The sequence below is a fragment of the Lycium barbarum genome, chromosome 8, assembly GCF_019175385.1.
Source record: "Lycium barbarum isolate Lr01 chromosome 8, ASM1917538v2, whole genome shotgun sequence".
Lineage (NCBI taxonomy): Eukaryota > Viridiplantae > Streptophyta > Magnoliopsida > Solanales > Solanaceae > Lycium > Lycium barbarum.
The window spans coordinates 156,979-176,883 of NC_083344.1; the positions used below are offsets into that span (position 1 = coordinate 156,979).

Genomic DNA, 19,905 nt, shown 5'->3' on the forward strand with positions numbered 1-19,905 from the left:
TCTTGATTATGGCATGTTTCTTTGACTAGAATTTTAAAAGAAGGGTGTATTGACCACATGGATTCTACTCTAAAAGCACTATTTTCCTCAGAAATGTGTTTCTTAAGGTTTACCTTAATTGAACAATGTCCCGAGTATGTTCTAGTAAGGTGAACAATATTTGCTTCCGGAAAATTATCAATCCATTCTTGATTAGCTAGATTACGATCCAGTACTTCAAGTATTAGGCTTTTCTTTTTCTTTCTTTTATTAGTCCAAGTAAACCTACTGCCCCTATAACCTAAATCCATCATATTACAGTGATCCATACATTCTAAAAATTTAGTTATTCTATGGTTATTTGCAGGTAGTCCACCAAACTTCTCAGATGCCCTAGTTACTTCATTGAAGTCCCCACAAATTAACCGAGGTCCTTTGAAATTTTCAGATATTGATTCCAAAGTATTAGTCGATCATTTTATATAGTACTAGCATAAACAATGGAGAGCCACGGTGAATCTAAATGCTTTACACGAACCATTGCACGAATTTCCTGTCCAGTAGTGCCGATTTGATTTACTTCAATTTCTCCATTATTCCAGACTGTTACGATCCCTCCTGAGTTACCCTGAGCCCAACCAGTATCATATTTTGAAAGCCAAAGTCGTTCGCGATCTGAGCATTGTCTGTTAATTAAAATCGAACATGGATTTGAAATTCCTTCTAAAGTCTCCATTGGCAGCCCCACCGACATTCCACATTGCGAAATTTATAATCCTGTTTTTGTTGTTTGGGTTCTCCTCCAGTTCATTCTCCCCCATTGCTTCAAATGAATAATGAAATAAATCCAAACCATTAATTGTTATATGTACACATGGAAAATATCATTACATCAAAGACTCCATTGAGGAGTAATGGACGAAAGGTTACTGGAGGGGATCCAATCCCAATAAGAAATTAGTGTCAAATAAACTGAAATGAAGAGAGTTACAAAAGTGGCTTTGTCTAAAATACATCAAATATACAAAATTTGTTGTGATATCTCGAAAGATACACTATAGCAGCATTATTCACACCTGCTATAATTCCTGATATAGTCGATACTGAGTATGTATAATATTTGTACAAATTCTTACTCTCATCATAACAAATGATAAGAAAGAACAACCTATTTTATGCTATTACCTTCCTTTTGGATTCACAATCTGTGAAAAGACATCATCTGTGTTATTATCACAATTATCACTTTCAAGGCTCAAAGTGCTTCTATGCATAGCTATCAAACTGTTTTGATGTACTTCTTCAGCACTATCATCATCCACGTGTTTAGTTGCCTCGGAAGTTGACAAAATTCCATCTGGATTCTCTTCTAACTGCAGGGCGTATTCAAGATTCCATAAGACATCACCCATGGATGGACGATCTACACCGTTATCAGCTAAGCATTTCTCTGCTGTCTCTGCAAATTTTTTCAAGCATTCAGGATTGATCTTTCCTTTCAACTGTGGGTCAATAATATCTTCTAATTTTCCTTTCTTTTGACAAGCTAATGCCCAATCTCCCAAGCTAACTTGTTCCTTTGGAAGGTTTGGATTAAGCGCTGGCCTTGCACACAATACTTCAAAAAGGACAACCCCAAATGAGTACACATCTGATTTTTCAGTCAATTGTTGTCTTCTGAAGTATTCGGGATCCAAATAACCAAAACTACCCTTTACAACTGTTGTAACATGTCCTTGGTTCATGTTTGGACCTGTTTTCGAAAGTCCAAAATCTGAAACCTTAGCTACCCAATTGTCGTTTAATAGTATATTTGTACTTTTCACATCCCTATGAATAATGGTGTATTTAGATCCTGTGTGAAGGTAATGAAGTCCTCTGGCTGCTCCAATACAAATCTCCAACCTCTGCTTCCAAGATAGTATAGTTTTTTGACCTTTATAAAGATGTTCCCTTAATGTTCCATGTGCCATGTGGTCATAAACAAGGACCATTTCATTGTTCTCTTCACAGAACCCGATTAGGGACACTAAATGTCGATGCCTTAGCATTGAAAGCATCTCGATTTCAGTTTGAAATTCGTTGACCCCTTGTTGTGAAGACGGGTTTGATCTTTTGATTGCAACTTTTGTGTCACCATCAATAACTCCTTTGTACACCTTGCCAAATCCACCAACTCCAATGACATAAGATTCATCGAAGTTCTTAGTGGCCTGTTTGATCTCAGCCAGTGAAAAATATCTGCAGTTAGAAGCAGCATCTGATGAAATGGCTGTGCTACCACCACTTCTTCTAGAAGTTGATTTGCTACCAGAAGAATGAGAGTGCCCATGAATCGGCAGCCAACTAGTTGTGCCTGACTCAAATCCTGGTGTTCTCTTTTTTCTCTTATAAGCAACAAAAACCAAAACAGCAGCTACACCAACTGCAGCAATTCCACCAACAGCACCAGTGATTATAGCAGAATTACTATGTGATTTTTCCTGATCAGTGAATTCCCGGGGAGCTTCTTTACTATGCTCTTCCTGATATTTCTTCATTAAATCTGACATTGTAGGATTCCGTCCTGCCAAGCTCGTATTTCCACCGCTGATCTTAAATATCTCTATTCCATTTACAATAGCATTAGCTATCTCAGTTCCAACTCCTGATGGACGCAGTGATGGATGCACTGCTACCCAAAGCTGATCTTCTTCTTTATTATCAACACGAGTCACATAATCTTTTACTAATGCAATTGCCTTTTTTCCATTTTTCATTGCAATTAAATCAACTTCGGTTTCTGCAATTTGTCCATTGATATATACATCAAAGACCATGGAATTGAATTTCGTGGCATCGATGCTGAAATCGCACCAGTGAAGCCTCACGAGATATGTAAAATGTGGATCAACATTGAAAACCCAGGTGAGGTTATAGTTCTTATTGACGTTTGAATCATAACCCATCGATCTACAGCTCTCGTAGACAGCAAGTGGTGCAACGTATGATGGCATGTTATCGTACTGAATTGTCATGTTGCTGCGCATAGTAATACCTGCTGAAGCACCAAATATGTAGGGAGTATCCTCATACCAACTTCGCTTTAACCCACCTGAATCATTTTTCGGAGAAACATACTGTCCGCCAACATTAACCCTATACATTAACTCCATATTATTTTCCTTTACAGATATAGTTTGCTGAAGAACAGCATTTTTAACATTCGTACTGAATCCAACCATCAGAGGATCCGGGCCGTAGAATATATCTGGCAGCGTGATCATTTCGATTCCATTGATGAATGCAAATGATGAATTACCAAAAGGCTTAATCTTGATCTCCAAGGTTGGAGAACCCACAGGATCCAAGAGGTACTCTTTGATAATGTAACTCTGTGACAAGGCTTGTGCAGTTATAAAGGCACTGAAATTATTTAACAATGTAACTTTGCCAGCAGTAACTGTGATATATGAATTGGAAATGTTGAAATTAGGATAAGGGGTTGGGTTGAAATGAAGCCTGAGCATAATATGGGCTGTTTGGTTTATAACAGGAAGATTATATGAAGATTCTGATTGAAAAATTCTTGCATTTGTATATGGTACAACAGATGGAGCAAATGGGTCTGGGGATTCAGGTTGTGTCATGACTGATTTATCACCTGACAAGTACTTGGTATCCGGTTCCCATTTTCTCTCATCTTCATCTGTTCCACCATTTTGAGAACCACATGCTAAGAACAATGAGTTTTGATCATTGTTTGCAGCATGAAGCGAGCGAGAAAAAGAAGAAACACATAGGAATAGTAGCAAAATGCGGGATTTTGTTAACATGGTTAACAAACGAAAGAAAAAGGCGTACAGGAAAACAAACGATCCTGTACGCCTAGGCAATACAAAGTGAAGCTTTTTCTAAAGGAAGGTTTCTTTGCTTTTGGTACAGGCAAAGACCAGGTCATTTCTTGGCATCCATGAAAATGGTGTTTAACTAATACCACTATAGGATGCTGGGAAATAACCCACAAAGAAAGAAAAGTTGAAAAATGTCAATTTCTTCAACTTTTTCTTTTTGTTTACCTTAGTTGTCATCATTAAAGACGTTATGAATTAATGGATAAGAGTGAAAATTGTAACCCAAGCCTAGTGAACTGATTTGCTTCCTGAGCTAATGGGAACCTCAAAAGGAAATATTGGCCTTGAGTACTATTCGCGTCCTCTACGATCAATTATTTAATACAAGAAATTTATTCGCATTAATAACAAAGCAATTTAGGTAGTACAAATGAGATCGTGAGTCTATAAATATTGCATTCGTCATCTAAATATAAAATCGGTAATGCAAATATTATTAGCAATAAATGAGAGATATTAAATTATAGTAGTAGTAGTAGTTAATTGTTTTCAACACAATCAGTATAAATCAGCGTTTTCAAACTACTGTAAAATGTGAGCTTCTTGATGAGTTGAAAAAGGAGAATAAATATAGAACAATAATTACTACGTCTCAATTTTAAGAGCCTATTTGGATGGGCTTATGCCTATAAGCTGCAAACAGTTTGCAGTTTATAAGCTAAAAAAAATAAGTTGGGTAGTCTAACTTATTTTTTTTGGCTTATAAGTTGTTTTCAGCTTATAAGCTTGTTATACCCCGTATTTTTATACGTCGAGCTATTCGCAAAAGAATCGACGTGAGATAAAGACGGAACCTTTCCCGGATACGAAATAGAAATTTTAATTTTCAATTAGAACATAAATTGTATTTAGGGTAAAAATATTATTATTGGAAATTAAGAATTAATTAGTTGTGATTAGATTATTAGACAATACTTAGTGATTAATTAAAAATTAATTAGCTTAATTAAGTTTGGTGGGCCCCACCCGATCATTCTTCAAAAAAAAAAGTTATTAAAAATTATGATAAATAAATATAATAATAAAATAAAGCTAAGTTAGTGGGTCAACATGGGGAAAAGCACGTGTAGGGAAATTGGGAATAATATATGTATAGTTAAATGAAAAGTGGATGAACATTTCATCTCACACTTTGCAAAGCAAGTTTCGGAAAAACAAAAGTGAAGGCATCAAATGCATGCCACCTTAGAAGGGCACGTGTAGGGCTAGACAATGCATATATTATATTAGCAACATGACCATAGTCATCATATCCAACATTTCAAAAGCTTGAACAAAAACAAAAAAGAAGAAAGAAACTCCTTCCATTGAAGCTCACGGCCAAGAAGGCAAAAAAAAAAGAATCATCCCCTCTTTTTAGCTCCTCTAAAATTATTCCATTGATGTAAACCCACTATATTGAGGTCCCTAAGTAGCGTGGAAGCATCGTTGGAGCGATCAACCCATTATTTTCATCTTTTGGAAACCCTAGGCTATTGGAAAGTTGAAGAAGAAAGGTAAGCATTCATTATGTTTTTGTGTTATGAAGGTTATATTCATGTTGTAGTATCTTATAATGGTTGGAAATCATGAAATATAGTATGATTGGAAGTGGGTTGTGTGATGGGTGTGCTAGCCATGTAAATGGGTATTGTGATTGGGTTGTTGAATAAATTCCTTGTAGCATGTTAAATTGTTGTAGTGTGTAGGATGGCTAAGAATCATCAATATATGTATATGTGTAGTGATAGATGAATATGGGTCATGCTATATGCCAAAGAACACACTAATGTCGCTTAGCGTTTTAATGGTTGTTGTGATGACTTCTAGTTTAGAAATGAAAGTTTAATGTCCCAAAGTGATATGGTGAATTGTTGCGGGCTGTTTTGAGGCTGGTCGTGCATTTGACATGAATTGTATATTTTATGAAAATGACATCGTTATATTGTGGATTGTGACGCAAAACATGACTTGAAAATGAGGAAAAATGAAAAGAGGGTTGCTCGGCTAGGGACTGTTTTCGGCCCAAAATGGATTTTTTTTTTTTGGGTTGTTGGAATTATTATGTGAATTGTTTAGAATGTTCTTGAATGTTGTTAGTATGGGTTTGGGTTAATAATCAAATGTACGAACGATATTGTGGCTATAAAGTAAGCCATAGAATTGAATAATTGGGAAGTTGTCGAATGGCGTAAAGGAGAGCTACCATTATTATTTTGCTTTTCGAATTGGTTGTTGATGTTGTTAGGTTGGTTGTTGTTGTTGTTTTTGGTTGATATGGCCGAATCAAATTCTCGGGGTAGCCTATTTACAGGGGAAATGCTGCCGAATTTTCTGTAGAATTTAATGAATAGTTTGAATGAATGGTTTAAGTCCCCTTAGCTAATGTTTGGTATTCGTTGGCGTATTTGTAGACCTTGGGGAGCCCGAGGCATAGGTTGGGATTGACTTTAGATTGGCGATCTTGGGGTGCGTACGAGGTATGTAAAGCAACCTTCCTTCTTTTGGCATGCCTTAGTTTCACATAGGCTAGATTAGAGCTTTAAGGGAATTCCAAATTCGAGATCCGAGCATGTTATGATCCATATATATATTCTTTGGCACTCTTATGTATGTTTTTATGAAATATGAACCATGATGTATTTGAAGTAATCGCTTTCCGAACTTCGCATAGAAAATGTTCACTTTAGGGAATTTTGTAATCTCTGAATGCCATATTTTTCGCATAGAGGCTCGGATCGCTCCAATAATTTTTATAGGAGTTTGCTTGATGTATAATGGGTATGTTTTTCATAGGCGGGCTCAGTTCGGGTCTATACTCGTCCGTGGGTCCCGCGACGCCCTTTATGTAAATTCGACAACTTTGAATCAAAAAGTGATAATTATTATTCCGATTTCGAATATGACTATTTTACTTATCCTTCGGATTTATAATAATGATTTTATGCATATGATTCCTCACTACTCCGCTCGTGCCTACTATGTTATCGTTCGCCGGTTCTGTTGTCATGCGCTTTGTGATACATTCCGGTGTTATGCTGTGATTATGGTTCACCGTGCTCCTCGCTCGAGGGCCGGGTTCCACTTATGTTTGGCGTTATGCTGTGTTTGGCGTTATGCTGTGTTGTGATGTGTGACGGGGATTCGGAGATTTGAAACTTTATGGTGTTATGCTGTGTTGTGGCGCCATCGACAGGCGGGCGACCACATTTTCCAGTGCCCTATGCATAATTTATACTTGGGAAATAAACATTTTGATATTTTTTTTTGATATGTATTATTTTCTATATATCTGATGCGATTATTATTCAGATTTATTTCTGTACCTTCTGCTTTGCATACTCAGTACATATTTCGTACTGACCCCCTTCTCCGGGGGCTGCGTTTCATGCCCGCAGGTACAGACGCACAGCCTGGTGATCCACCTGTTTAGGACACCCTTTCTGCTATTCGGAGTGCTCCTCTCTTTCCGGAGCTTATACTTTTGGTATATATATTTATTAGTGCATTTGTATATATTCGTTCATGGGTACGGCGGGGCCTTGTCCCGTCATATGATTCTGTCGGTCTGTGGACATGTTTGTGGGTTAGGGTCTTTCTGTTCGGATGCGTGTGTATATGTTGTGTTTGGACGATCCCATTCGCCGCGGCGGCCAGTCCGCATATGTTTACATGTTGTTTTGTTGGCCCTGTGTGGCCTTTGTTGGTACTTCTGTGCGCAAGGTTATTTTGGGATAGTCCGTAAAACAAAGGAAACTCTGCCGAAATTTTTCTGGAAATTATATAAATTTGAAACACAGCCTTGTCGGCTTCTGTTATATACTTGAATGTGTTTGATATAATTTGAGATAGAGTTTGATAGATGTGTTTGGGTGCCCAGATCGGGCGCTAGTCACGGCCTACGGGGTTGGGTCGTGACAAAGCTGCTTTAGATAAGCTAAGTCAAATGAGCTCAATTATTTTTTTGAGTTTATTTTAAGCACAAAATGACTTTAAGCTGGCCAGCCAAACACTCAAAAAAGCTGAAAACAGCTTATAAGCAACTTATAAGCCAATCCAAACGGGCTCTAAGTATGAAATGCAAAAAAGAAAAAAAAAAGAACATGCAATATATGAAATAGGATAGGAAAGACATGATATAAAACATGGTTCTAGTCGCGTATAGGCAGAACCATTTTGCTAAAAGGAGAAACTAAAGTAACATGGAGACAGGCAACATCAAGAGGACGTTTAATAAAAATATGGAAGTCTCAATCTCAAGCACCATCTAATTGTAAAAAAAAAAACCTTTTTTTAAATAAAAATATGTAAATCTTCTAGATAAGTCAAAGGATAAGTCGCAACTCGCGAGGAACAGCTAAAACACACTCTGCAAGCAATATATGCGTCAAGTCCTTGTTTCATTCCTTTTAAAACCGATCAAATTAATTAACCTGAAATATCGTTATTATTTTGCAATATCTTGAACTATTTACTTAGTGTCTTACTTAATGAATCACCTGAGTAACCTGTTTCCCAAAGAATTAACATTTTATAAATGCAATTTTGTGTGTTTCATTCCACGTCAGATGAGCAAGACATGTGATACATAAAATTAATTCTATGAGAATATAAAATGTCAAAATATTTCAATTTAGTCGTGAGCAACAATTAAAACATACTAAGCAGTATATGTTGTCAACTCCTATTTTTATTCCTTTTGAGACATATCAAATCAGCTTGAAATATCATAAATATGGCGCTGTCTCTAACTAATAGCGTCTCACTTAATAAATTACCCAATCGCTCATTTTCCAAAGCATTACTATTTCTGCATGCAGGTTCATAATTCATTCCACGTAAAATAGCAAGACACGTGATACACATTTTTTATAAATCATGAAGGATTATCAACAACTAAAACATACTCTGCAATCAATACATGCACCTACTCCTTCCTTCATTCCTTTTGCAACATACCAGATCAGCTCAAAATATCATAGATATATGTCCTTCACCCCGTCAGGAAAGGTCCTTAGACAGGATAGTCTCTGTCAATTAGACTATATGATCTTTACTTGCGGCATATCTAATTATTCCATTAGCGTCTCACTCAATAAATCACGCGAATCATCTGTTTCCCAAAGCATAACCAATTCTGCATGTAGCTTCATGATTCATTCCACGTAAAATGAGCAAGACACGTGATACATAATTAAATGTCGTAGACCATAAAATATTGTTATTAACTGAAATCATCAACACTAGATATGTTTAATTGTGCTTTGCATTAATACACAACTTCCAATATCATAAATATTGCTCGGGAGCAACTAATTAAAACATATTTTGTAAGCAATATATGCGTCAACTTCTTTTTTCAATCCTTTTAAAACTGATCAAATCAGCTCGAAATATCATAAATATTGCAATATCTTGAACTATTCAATTAGTGCAGTCTTACACAATGAATCACCTGTTCCTCTCAAAGCATTACTATTTCTGCATATAGTTTCGTAATTCATTCCGTGTAAAATGAGCGAGACACGTAATACATAAATTCTTATAAACCATAAAAGATTATTATTGATTTATAAATCTTTAACACTATAGATGTGTAATTGTGCTTTACATTAAAACACAACTTCCAATATCATAAATATTGCACGCGAGCAATGACAAACATATTCCGTAACCAATATATTCATCAACTCCTTTTTCCAAATTCTTTTAAAACGGATCAAATCAGCTCGAAATATCATAAATATTGCAATACCTTGAACTATTCAATTAGTGTGGTCTTACTGAATAAATCACCCCTTCCCCAAAACATTACTATTTCAGCATGCAGTATCGTCATTCATTCCACGTAAAATGAGCAAGACACGTGGTACATAAATTTCGTAAACCATCAAATATTATTATTATTATTATTACTATTGACTCATAACTCATCAACACTAGATGTATAATTATGCTTCTTTTATTAAAAACACAATTGTCAATATTAATTGGATTTTTTTTTTTAATTTCATTTGTCCCATGTTTGTTGTAGTCAAACGTTAGACATTTCCCACATAAAGAAAGAACAACCTTTTTGTTCTGACAACATTCGTACTTTTGCAGCAGTTTAAAACCCTGCGTAGAAGACGAGGGAAACAAAGAAGTGAAACGAAACAAAAGAAAAGAGAAATGATGACAGAGAAGAGTAGAGCCAATTTCAGTTTAGCTAAAGGCCAATTCAATGCAAAGAAGACTACAGATCAGATTGAATTAAAATGGCAGAGATTACAAGAATCTCAGTTTCATTTACTACAACTAAAATCCTTATATCAACAACACACTTTTACCCTAACAACCATCTTTTTTTTTCTCATTTGGAGGCTCATCTGTTCTATCAATTCTGGTTCATCAAGAAGGTACATTTTTTGTTATTTATCTTGTGCCTGAGTGATTAGTCATTTGTTTTTGTTAAATGAAACTTTTTTGGCATGTGGGGTTGTGCTGATTGATGTTCTTGTGTGAGAGTTCTTTCTTTTTTTTGGATCTTTGCTTGTGCTGGTTTGATGTTTTGTTGTGTTTGAGTATTCTTGGTAGAATTTCGTATCCTTTATATGCTTACAACGTTCATTCTTTGCTAGGCAGGTTTAATCGACAAATGCGGTCGAGTGATTGTGCTTAAGTGCTGGTGATTAGTTCTGCTTCATCGACAAGGTACATTTCAGTTTTTGTTATATGGTGCCTGAATGCTTAGTCATTTGTTTCTGTTAATTGAACTTTTTTGGCATGTGGGGTTGTGCTGATTAATGTTCTTGTGTGAGAATTCTTTCTTTTTTTGGGTCTTTGCTTGTGTTCGTTTGATTTTTTTTTTTTTTTTTTTTTTTTGTGTGTTTGAGTATTCTGTTTGTAGAATTTAGTATCTTTATATGCTTATCATCGAGAAGGTACCTCTTTTTTGTTATTTATCTGGTGCCCCATGTTTAGTCATTTGTTTTTGTTAAATTGAATTTTTTTTGGCATGTGGTGTGTGCTGGTTGATGTGTTTGTGTTCTGGCATGTGAAAGTTCTTTCTTGGTGCTTTTTTTTTGGGGGTTTTTTGCTTGTGTTGGTTTGATGTTTTGTTGTGTTTGAGTATTCTGTTTGTAGAATTTAATTTCTTTTTATGCTTAGCTTTGATTGTGTTGATTTTAATTCATTGGTTCATATGTAGAATGATTACATTTCCTTTGATCCGAGGGTCTATCAGAAACAACATCTCTACCTCCACGAGGTAGGGTAAGGTCTGCGTACACTCTACCTTCCCATACTCCCTTGTGGGTTACACTGGGTATGTTGTTGTTGTTGTCGTCTTCTTTGAATGTTTTTGCTTTGTCGTTAATAAGTCTCTTATTTGGCATGCTGAAGCTCTGACTGTTTTTTCTTCTGTCGTTAATAAGTCTCTTATTTGGCGTGCTAAAGTCTTGTTGATCCAGTTACTGAGTAAAGAGCTTTTTAATCTACTTGTTTTGTATAAAATTTCAATGCCATTCTGGTGATAATTGATGATACATTTACATCTTGGCCTTCCATATGAGGTGACGAGCTGTTTTTCGGTGGATTTTCAATCTTTTTTGGTAGCTTTTCCTTCAAAATTTTTGCTGAACATTTTGTTTTCTCTTCATGTTATCAATGGCTTGCAGCAACCGCCTCATAAAAAGTTGTCTTTGCATGCTTGTATTTTAAAGTTAGTGCAGCAATTTCCCAGTTCATTTAGCTGTAACTTTGTATCAGGGATGTTTAACGATCTAATTGGTACACATTTACTTGTGGTGTGGCAGATTCTTCTTGTACATCATGGATGACGGTGGTGGTAGTCGATACAAAGGGCTCAACTCTACTGTTAGAAAGAAAAGAAGCCAGATGCCGCGGTTACATAGGACAGTATTTCCTGAATTCCATGATGATGAGTATACTGATGATGCTATATCTAGAGATAACAGGTTCATAGGTGATTATTCTTCTAAAAAGAACAAGGAGGATAGCGCGACATATAATAATGCACGTCCGATAGATGATACCTCTCTTAGACAGTTGGCTGATGCTGCACTTAATGATAGCAAGCCGAAAAAGATAAGGCTGAAAATTGGTGGAGCGACATACCTGATTGAAACCAAAAACAGTTCTTATCGGTCATCTGGCAGTGTATTGTCTGCTAAAAGTGCACAACCTTCTGATGCCGCTCGGCCTCACCAGAATCTCACTCCTCAGGTTTTACAGCACGCTCGAGTTTATCTGTTGGATTCTCTAAATCCACTCAAATAGTAATTAATTTTGTCAGATTTAGTCTTTATGGTTGGTCGGGAGGGCACATAAGAATTTTCCACCTTCTAGTTTCCGTCTAGTACCCAAAATGTGGAAAAGAGTAACACATAAAGCAACATCTAAATTTGGTTGTTCTCAGGGGATGAATAAAGAATGTGCCCGAGACGCATTCTTTTTGATTGCCAATTTAGAAATTCACTACTTCCTTTCCAAATTAGTGAGAAAGAAAAGTTAGTCATTGCAAGATTATTCTGTTTTTCATTTACCGATGTGTATGGTTAGAAATTTACATCATTTATGTGATGATAGATTATATTTTAAATAATCCTGGTAATGCTGATCTTTCAATTGAACCGGATTACAGGACAACTCCGAAGACGGTCCTCTTGCAGATAAGAAAAGTGCGTCGAAAGGTATTTCGCGGAACAATTTCCCTGGAGGCACTTTTGGTGCTAGCAAGGGCGATAGGGGAAAGATGCCAAAGGAGAGTGTGTTTGAAAAACAAGGAGACAAGCCACATCAAAACCGTAGGATGCCAAACAGGCTTGTTTTGGATGGGCTTGATGAGGATGAGGAGGAAGATCTCTTGTCTGATGGAGAGCTTGGACGAACAAAGAAGAAGGAGAAACAAATGAAGGAATCAAAGAGGGAAATAAGTCTTACAACACGACAATGGGCTCTTCTGTCAAGCAGGAATTCCTCTGTGAATCTGCTTGAGTTTCCCAATGGTTTACCACCAGCACCACCTCGAAGTGAGAAATTTTTTGTATTTACTCATACCAGCAGTTTTGTCCCTTTCCTGATGTACAAAGTTTGTCTTATCAACACCTGTTATTTTGACAGAACAAAAGGAGGAGCTCTCAGAAGTTGAGAAGCAACAGAAAAAAGCTGAGGCTGCTCAAAGACATAAAATGCAAAAAGAGAAGGCAGTTCAGGAATCAGAGGTTTGCCCTTGTTCTTTTTCTTGCTTATGACGAGTCATGGTTTTTGGATTTTATGATGCTGAAATGAGCATAACTTGTTGAATTTTACAGGCTGAGGCAATTAGAAAAATAAGAAGTCAAGATTCCAACAGGAAGAAGCAAGAAGAGAAAATGAAGCAGCGGCAGGAAGAGTTGGCACAGGTATCCCATGTGCAATTTTGTTAATGTTATCAAGCTGACGATCAATTAATTATTGTATATATCTGGCAGGAGAAGGCTGCTAATGAGCTTGCACCAAACACTATCAGAACGGTTATGGGCCCCTCTGGAACTACTGTGACATTTTCTCCAGATATAGGTTTCCCAAGTATTTTTGCATCTAAGCCTTGCAGGTAAGAATTGTCTCCCATTCTCTTTCGTCCTCATTTTGATATCATGGATCCTGTGATGAATATTCATTTAAGGTACTTATTGTTTGTGCTTTGTGGTTTTGTTGCTATACTCCAGTTATCCTCCTCCTCGTGAAAAATGTGCTGGTCCTTCCTGTGAGAACACATATAAGTACCGTGATTCGAAATCAAACCTTCCTCTTTGCAGTCTTAAGTGCTACAAGGCAATTCATGAAAAGATGCAGGATGAAAAAACCTCCTAAGATTGTTGTGGAGATTCTTTTCTCTCTCAATCTTATTGTGCAAAATTTTACATGAATTTGGATTAGCCCAGTGATTCAAAACATAGCTAGAAACTGTTTGTTGAGGAGAGGGGCTATTCTTTCTTGTTGGTTACTATTTGCACTTCTATTTGTGATTACTCCATGGATCATCTTCCAAAACTGTTGTTATATTATGGTCGATTTAGCCTTATTATCCAAACGTTTCTTGAACACTCTATACCCTGGCTGCTATGAGAAGTCTTATTCACTTCAATTGGTTTGTTGACTCCGTCTCGTTTTTTAGGACACTTTTGATGCCTTGCTGCTCCATTTAATTGCTGAGCTCATATCCATTGTTTGAGCTCTGGTAATGCCATACTTGTTACAAGTAAACTGAGATCAATTTTGAATAGAATTTTATTTAAACATAGATATGAAGATGCATGCCAATCAACTCTTGCACCGGTTTTAAATGAGCATGATATTTCTGAATTTACACTTGAAGTAACTAGCAACACTTGAACCATAAAGATCTAGCAGTTGAGTGGTTCTGGTTACTGAGTGAAACCTTTTGCCTTTTGTTTTAAACTCACCTTCATTATTGCTAATGGCAATAAATGAGGAAGATTTTATGGCCTGTTTTGCTCACCTATTGATCTACTCAATTTGAACTCATGCTTGCTTATGGAAAGTGTGCCTTTATGTACTCGTCATCTGTAATAAATGATTAGCTACACGAGTAATTTGATGTCGAGGGCTTAATCCGTGTGACACTGCTAGGCATGTTGTCGTTAGAAGTTTGACCTAGACGAACGCCTGTGGAATAGATAGTTATAACCCGCTTAAAAATGTGCTAATTGTATGACTAGAATTACAAATCCTATTAGCAAGACCACTAAGTAGATGAATTACAACAACCAGTCAGTAAATGCAGAACCACTAGCAACTGTAAGTATTTTCTTGCATGAACTATGAGGGGCTTACAACTATATATTTATCTCCTAAAGTAATTGCATAATTGCTCCTTGGTAGCCTGTGAAGAACGAAGAAGACACAGGTAGTGCTAGTTCTTCTGACCATTTGAGTTTTGGGAGGCTCATCAGTTGAAATGGTGTTAGTAGAAGGACATGCGAATCATCATATATTTATTTGTCTGCAACCTTCTAAGCCACCTTCGCAACACACAAAAAGACATTGAAAATGAAGGAAAATCCACTTTCTCAAACTCCATTTTCTCTCTAAATTTTGAGAAAATTGAACGTATAGAACATGGTTCCAACTTCCAACTACGGATATAACAAGAGGCAAAACTATGAGAACAAAGGACACTATGAATAGCTGATTATCTCCTTCTGGATGCATGCAGGGATTCTGGTTCAAGCAATCTTGAAATGTTTTGAGTACTTTGATTAATTTAATGACAAATTAAATCCATAGATTGAACGGTAGTTAAAATATCAGTGTCCATGACTCTGGTAATCGTTGTATTTTATTGTGTTCTTCTCTTGGGGCTAAAGAGCTTTGCGTAAATACTAATATTAGAGATAATCGAGAGAGAAACTGAGAAAGGAAACAGAAGATATGAGCGAAAAGGATGACAAACCCACGAATCACACAATTTTTTCCACCGCCATCTAATCAGTCAGTAAAATATAAACTACACGCAACTATAGTTATCTACTACTTCGTTTTCACCATCCCTAATATCCTTATTCGCCTGATGTTTGCATCAATGAATATATACAATAATAACATATTCGGTGTAATCCCACAAGTAGGGTCTAGAGAGAGTAGGATATTCTACGCAGACCTTACCCCCCCCCCCCCCCGGTGAGGTAGAGAGGTTGTTTCCGATAGGCTTCCGACTCAAAAGAAAAATAAGACCGCAAAATAATAAGATATAAAGCAAATGTAGTAACAGATAGTAATACACATGAAAGAATAAGAAACAACAACTACTAAACAGAAGAAGAGGAGAGCAGGAGGCTAGCCCCCTTTCTCTCCCACATAAAGTGAGATAACACTCAGCTACCTATTAGCCTTCTACCTTAATATTCGACTTTCATACCTTCCTATCTAAGGTTATGCCCGCAGTCAGCTGAAGCCTGAATCTGTGTCACGTCTTGTCTAATCACCTCCCTTAGTTCTGCCCCGGCCTACATCTAGCACTTTCAGCTCCTGCTACAGCCAACCTCTCACACCTCCTAGTCTCGCATCCCTCATCTTATTTGCCACTGATGTCACTCATACCTTATCCCGTATAGCTTTTTACCTAATCATATCTCTCCGAGTATGGTGATGTACTGTGAAATTACTGCATACTTGGTGTCTTTAGCATAGAGTTTTGATTGCTTTAAGCTTGGTTTGTGTCGTTTCTTATGTTAATTTTTTTGTTGTAGGGGTTTGGAGATCAAATGGTGAAAACAAAGAAAAGTTCACAAAGTGTCGTGATTTTGGTGACATAACGCCGTTAAAGTGACTTATGAATCGTAAGTGGGATCGCAAATAGAAGCTGAGATGAAGATACAGGAGGACCAATAGACGACTTCACATACGGGCCGCAGAACCGACATGCAGACAGTATGTTGCTCCGTAAATGAAACTTCAGGTAGATGTAAAAATGGCGGAAATTTGGGAGTTGACATATGGTGCCACATGCGGACCATAGATGCCACTTATAGACTGCAAGTCCAGCCGCAGAAGGGTGTACTAGAAATGGGGAATCTCATGAAGCAACATACGAGCCCCACATGCGGACCGCAAGTCAATATACGGTCAAGCTCCTGAAAACCCTAGTTTCAACATACGAGGGCCAAAATCTCAACATGCGGATTGCATGTGCCATTTACGCCCAACATGCGGGCCGTATATGGCACTGAGGGATATTTTTGTCGCAATTAATTCCGAGTTTTTGACCATTATAAATAGTTTGTTTAGGGTTTTGATGGGTCATTTTTGTTCAGAATCTACTCCTACTTTCCATAGCGTTGAATACTTAACTTTTGAAGCTTTCAAGAAGAATATTCCATCTCTTTTTTCATCTTTCATTGATTGTAAGCTTTCAAAGCTTTCTTTCTTTAATGCTTCGTATTGTACTTAAAATTTGAGTAGCTAATTTTAATACTTATAAGATTGTAGACCCAATGATTGGTGTTATATAAACGAAAAAGGGCTAAATATACCCTGTACTATGAGAAAAGGTTTAAATATACCCATCGTTATACTTTAGGTTCAAATATACTCCTGTCATTATACTATTGGATCAAATATACCCCTCTTCCGTTACATTTGTCCAAGGTGAACATCCAATCCTATGTGGCACTGACATTTGATGAGGTGGATGTCACGTGGCATGTCACCTCAACGCCCTAACCCATTTTACCCCTCCCCTTTACGTGTTCTTCCACCATTAAAATTTCATTCTTCCCCACCAACATTGCCACTGTTACTTCAAAAACACAAATCTCCTCTTGAAGGAAGTTAATCGTCAATAAGTAAAATAAGAGCACTCCAATATGAGCTGAGAACAAATATGCTGAAATAATTCTTCCCTGAAATTATTATCTAATTACATAATGCATCAATAAGAAAACAAAATTTCATGCCTTTCTTTGAACTCCTATACATACTCCATCTCTCTTTCAGTACCTGTTTTATCTGTTGTAAAATGAATTCCCCTTGTACACTTTGCCCTCTGAAAATCTTATTGTTTCTGGCTTGCCAGATGTTGTATATAGTTGCCCCATATATTGCTGCTATAGTCTCCTTCTTGAACCTGCTCCATCTGTTATTTCTTATCCTTTGCAAATTATCCAGCACCTCTTCTTGTTGCAGTCTGATCCCCATCCATTGATGTACTTCACTCCATATTGATTGTGTCCATGTGCACTGATGGAATAAGTGTACTACATCTTCAGTTTTAGAATCATCACATAGTGCACAGTCAATTGTATCACACTGCAATCCCATACCATGAATCCTGTCCTTCGTTAGTAACCTTCCTTGTGCAGCTAGACGAACTATGAACCTTTGGCAATGCAAGTCTAGTCCATACTAGTGCAGTTGTTTCCTCTTTGATTCCAGTTCCTATTAGCTCCAAATACCCTCTCATCACTGAGTACTTCCCAGATGTGGTTAAGCAATAGTGCCCATCAAGGTACCAAGTGATCATTCTATGTTTTAACTTGTGCAGTCTCTTCCACTACCAACTACAACTTGGTGAATAAGAGGAGTTTACTTGGCATAAATTGACCATTCTTCATTTCAACTCTTTTACATTTGGATGATTATAAAGAGGAAATACTTCTAACTATTGGAAAATATTAGAGATTCAATTAGAGATCAAGTGCATACCATACAATGACCCATTAGGAATATTTCATAATTACACTTGTAGCATTACACTTTATCAACAGGGACACAACCGTGATATCTTTCTCCAATTCAAGTAATGTTAAATCAAAATAGCTAATAGAAATACCTAACTCTTTAGAGTAGAATTACGACTAGAGTCAAGTAAAGCACTACAAAAAGTAACCATTTCACCCATATTACATGTGGGATTCAACCGCAACCTAGTTGGGTTACTATATTTGATAGCGACCGCTTTACGCCATTAACTTAAGTGTAATTTGAGCATATCAAATACCACGTATCCATATGTGCATCCTCATCTCTGCTACCTTCATCTTTTGAACGTGTGCAGTCTTGACTGGACATCACTTTGCCCAACACAACAATTTGGTCTAACCATCACTCTGTATAACTTACCTTAAGTCTTGGCAACATATTCTTATCGCACAGTACCCTGGAGGCGAGACTTTATTTGATCCACCTCGCTCTAATACGATGTGCGACATCATCGTCAATTTCCCCGTCTACTTGGATTATGGACTGAAGATCCTTGAAGCTAAGCTCTCTCTTGGGTATGGCCAATGCCTCAATCTTCACTTCCACCTTTGCCTCATGCATTACGTCACTGAACTTGCACTTCAGGTACTCAGTTTTAGTCCTGCTCAACCTAAAACTTTTGGACTCTAAGTCTTTTCTCAAAACTTTCCGCCTATCTTTAACTCCATCGTGCATCTCGTCAATCAATACTATGTCATCTACGAATAAAATACATCACGGCACCTCCTCTTGCATATGTTGTGTCAATTTTTCCATCACTAAGGCAAATAGGAACGGGTTAAGGGTTGATCTCTGGTGCAACCCTATCATGATCGTGAAGTATTCTGAGTCACCTCGCACTATCCTAACCCGGGACCTAGCTCCATCGTACTTGTCCTTAATAACCCTAATATAGGCCACAAGTACACCTCTAGACTCCAAACATCTCTAAAGGACCTTCCTAGGGACTTTATCATATGCCTTTTCCAGGTTAATGAACACCATGTATAAGTCTCTCTTCTTGTCCCTATACTGCTCCAACAATCTCCTTACAAGATGGATGACTTTTGTAGTTGAACGCCCCGAAATGAATTTGAAATTCGATGAATATATGACACATGTTTTTACATACACTCCAATCACTAAATCGCAGTTAATTAATACACATTCTAAACTTTAATTAAAGACTAAACCGTAATAAATTTATATGGTTTAGTGTAAATATTGAATGTGGCGAATAAGTTTTTACCAAAATTGCTCTATTACACTATGCCATAATACGGCAAATGCAATCTTTGATAAAGCCGCCATCAATGGAGGCCGCTTTTGATGCAAATGCCAAATATTGCCAAGTCCTTTGTGGTTGTTTAGTTAATAATATTCTATTTTAAGGGCAAATCTAAATCTTGGAGTCTGGGCGAACAAGTAAAAGCCCACATGTATAATGCCATCACGTTGCATTTGGTGGCATTTGTCGTTGTCACGATCACTTCTAATTTAAGAATTTCACCCCCAAAAAGGAACCCAATTAATCATCCAACAACAAAACGTTTCTTCATAGCACGTAGTTCATACTACATCCACTTAACAATGTGAAAATTAGAATGTTAATGAGAATGCAAATACATGACGCATAATGGTCAGTTCTTCCTGAATATTCAGAACTTGCTGTGGGGAATATGTACTTTGACAATGTACCTCACAAATTTAAAAAAGAAATCGACAATATCAGAAAAACAGACAAAAGTCCAGCAGATGAACAATCGATTTAATTAGTTTAGTTTGATTCTAAATTGATTTAATTGGTTTG

General features: G+C 36.9%; 2 protein-coding genes across 3 annotated transcripts; one reads left to right on the forward strand and one right to left on the reverse strand.

Annotated features, from left to right (window-relative positions):
- Positions 1–831: 831 nt before the first annotated feature.
- On the reverse strand, positions 832–4,010 carry LOC132605554 (receptor-like protein kinase ANXUR1). Its single transcript, XM_060318681.1, has one exon. The coding sequence runs from the start codon at positions 3,792–3,794 to the stop codon at positions 1,161–1,163; it is 2,634 nt and encodes an 877-aa protein (XP_060174664.1). The 5' UTR covers positions 3,795–4,010; the 3' UTR covers positions 832–1,160.
- A 6,108-nt stretch (positions 4,011–10,118) lies between these two features.
- Positions 10,119–13,926, forward strand: LOC132605555 (uncharacterized). 2 transcript variants are annotated; one of them, XM_060318682.1, is made up of 8 exons: positions 10,119–10,249; positions 10,476–10,544; positions 11,648–12,077; positions 12,496–12,883; positions 12,975–13,075; positions 13,166–13,255; positions 13,325–13,446; positions 13,562–13,926. In XM_060318682.1, exons 3-8 carry the CDS (start codon positions 11,664–11,666, stop codon positions 13,704–13,706), a joined length of 1,260 nt encoding a protein of 419 aa, XP_060174665.1. In that variant the 5' UTR covers positions 10,119–10,249; positions 10,476–10,544; positions 11,648–11,663; the 3' UTR covers positions 13,707–13,926. The 2 variants fall into 2 exon arrangements, with proteins under 2 accessions (XP_060174665.1, XP_060174666.1); XM_060318683.1 differs by having other exon boundaries at positions 10,186–10,249; positions 10,472–10,544.
- The last annotated feature ends 5,979 nt before the right edge of the window (positions 13,927–19,905 follow it).

Bases quoted from the DNA above. Each gene is read 5' to 3' on its own strand.
- LOC132605554 (XM_060318681.1), bottom strand. From the start codon at position 3,794: ATGTTAACAAAATCCCGCATTTTGCTACTATTCCTATGTGTTTCTTCT.
- LOC132605555 (XM_060318682.1), top strand. From the start codon at position 11,664: ATGGATGACGGTGGTGGTAGTCGATACAAAGGGCTCAACTCTACTGTT. The intron at 12,884-12,974 runs GTGAGAAATTTT...TTATTTTGACAG, and splicing joins ACCACCAGCACCACCTCGAA to AACAAAAGGAGGAGCTCTCA. The intron at 13,076-13,165 runs GTTTGCCCTTGT...TGAATTTTACAG, and splicing joins AGGCAGTTCAGGAATCAGAG to GCTGAGGCAATTAGAAAAAT.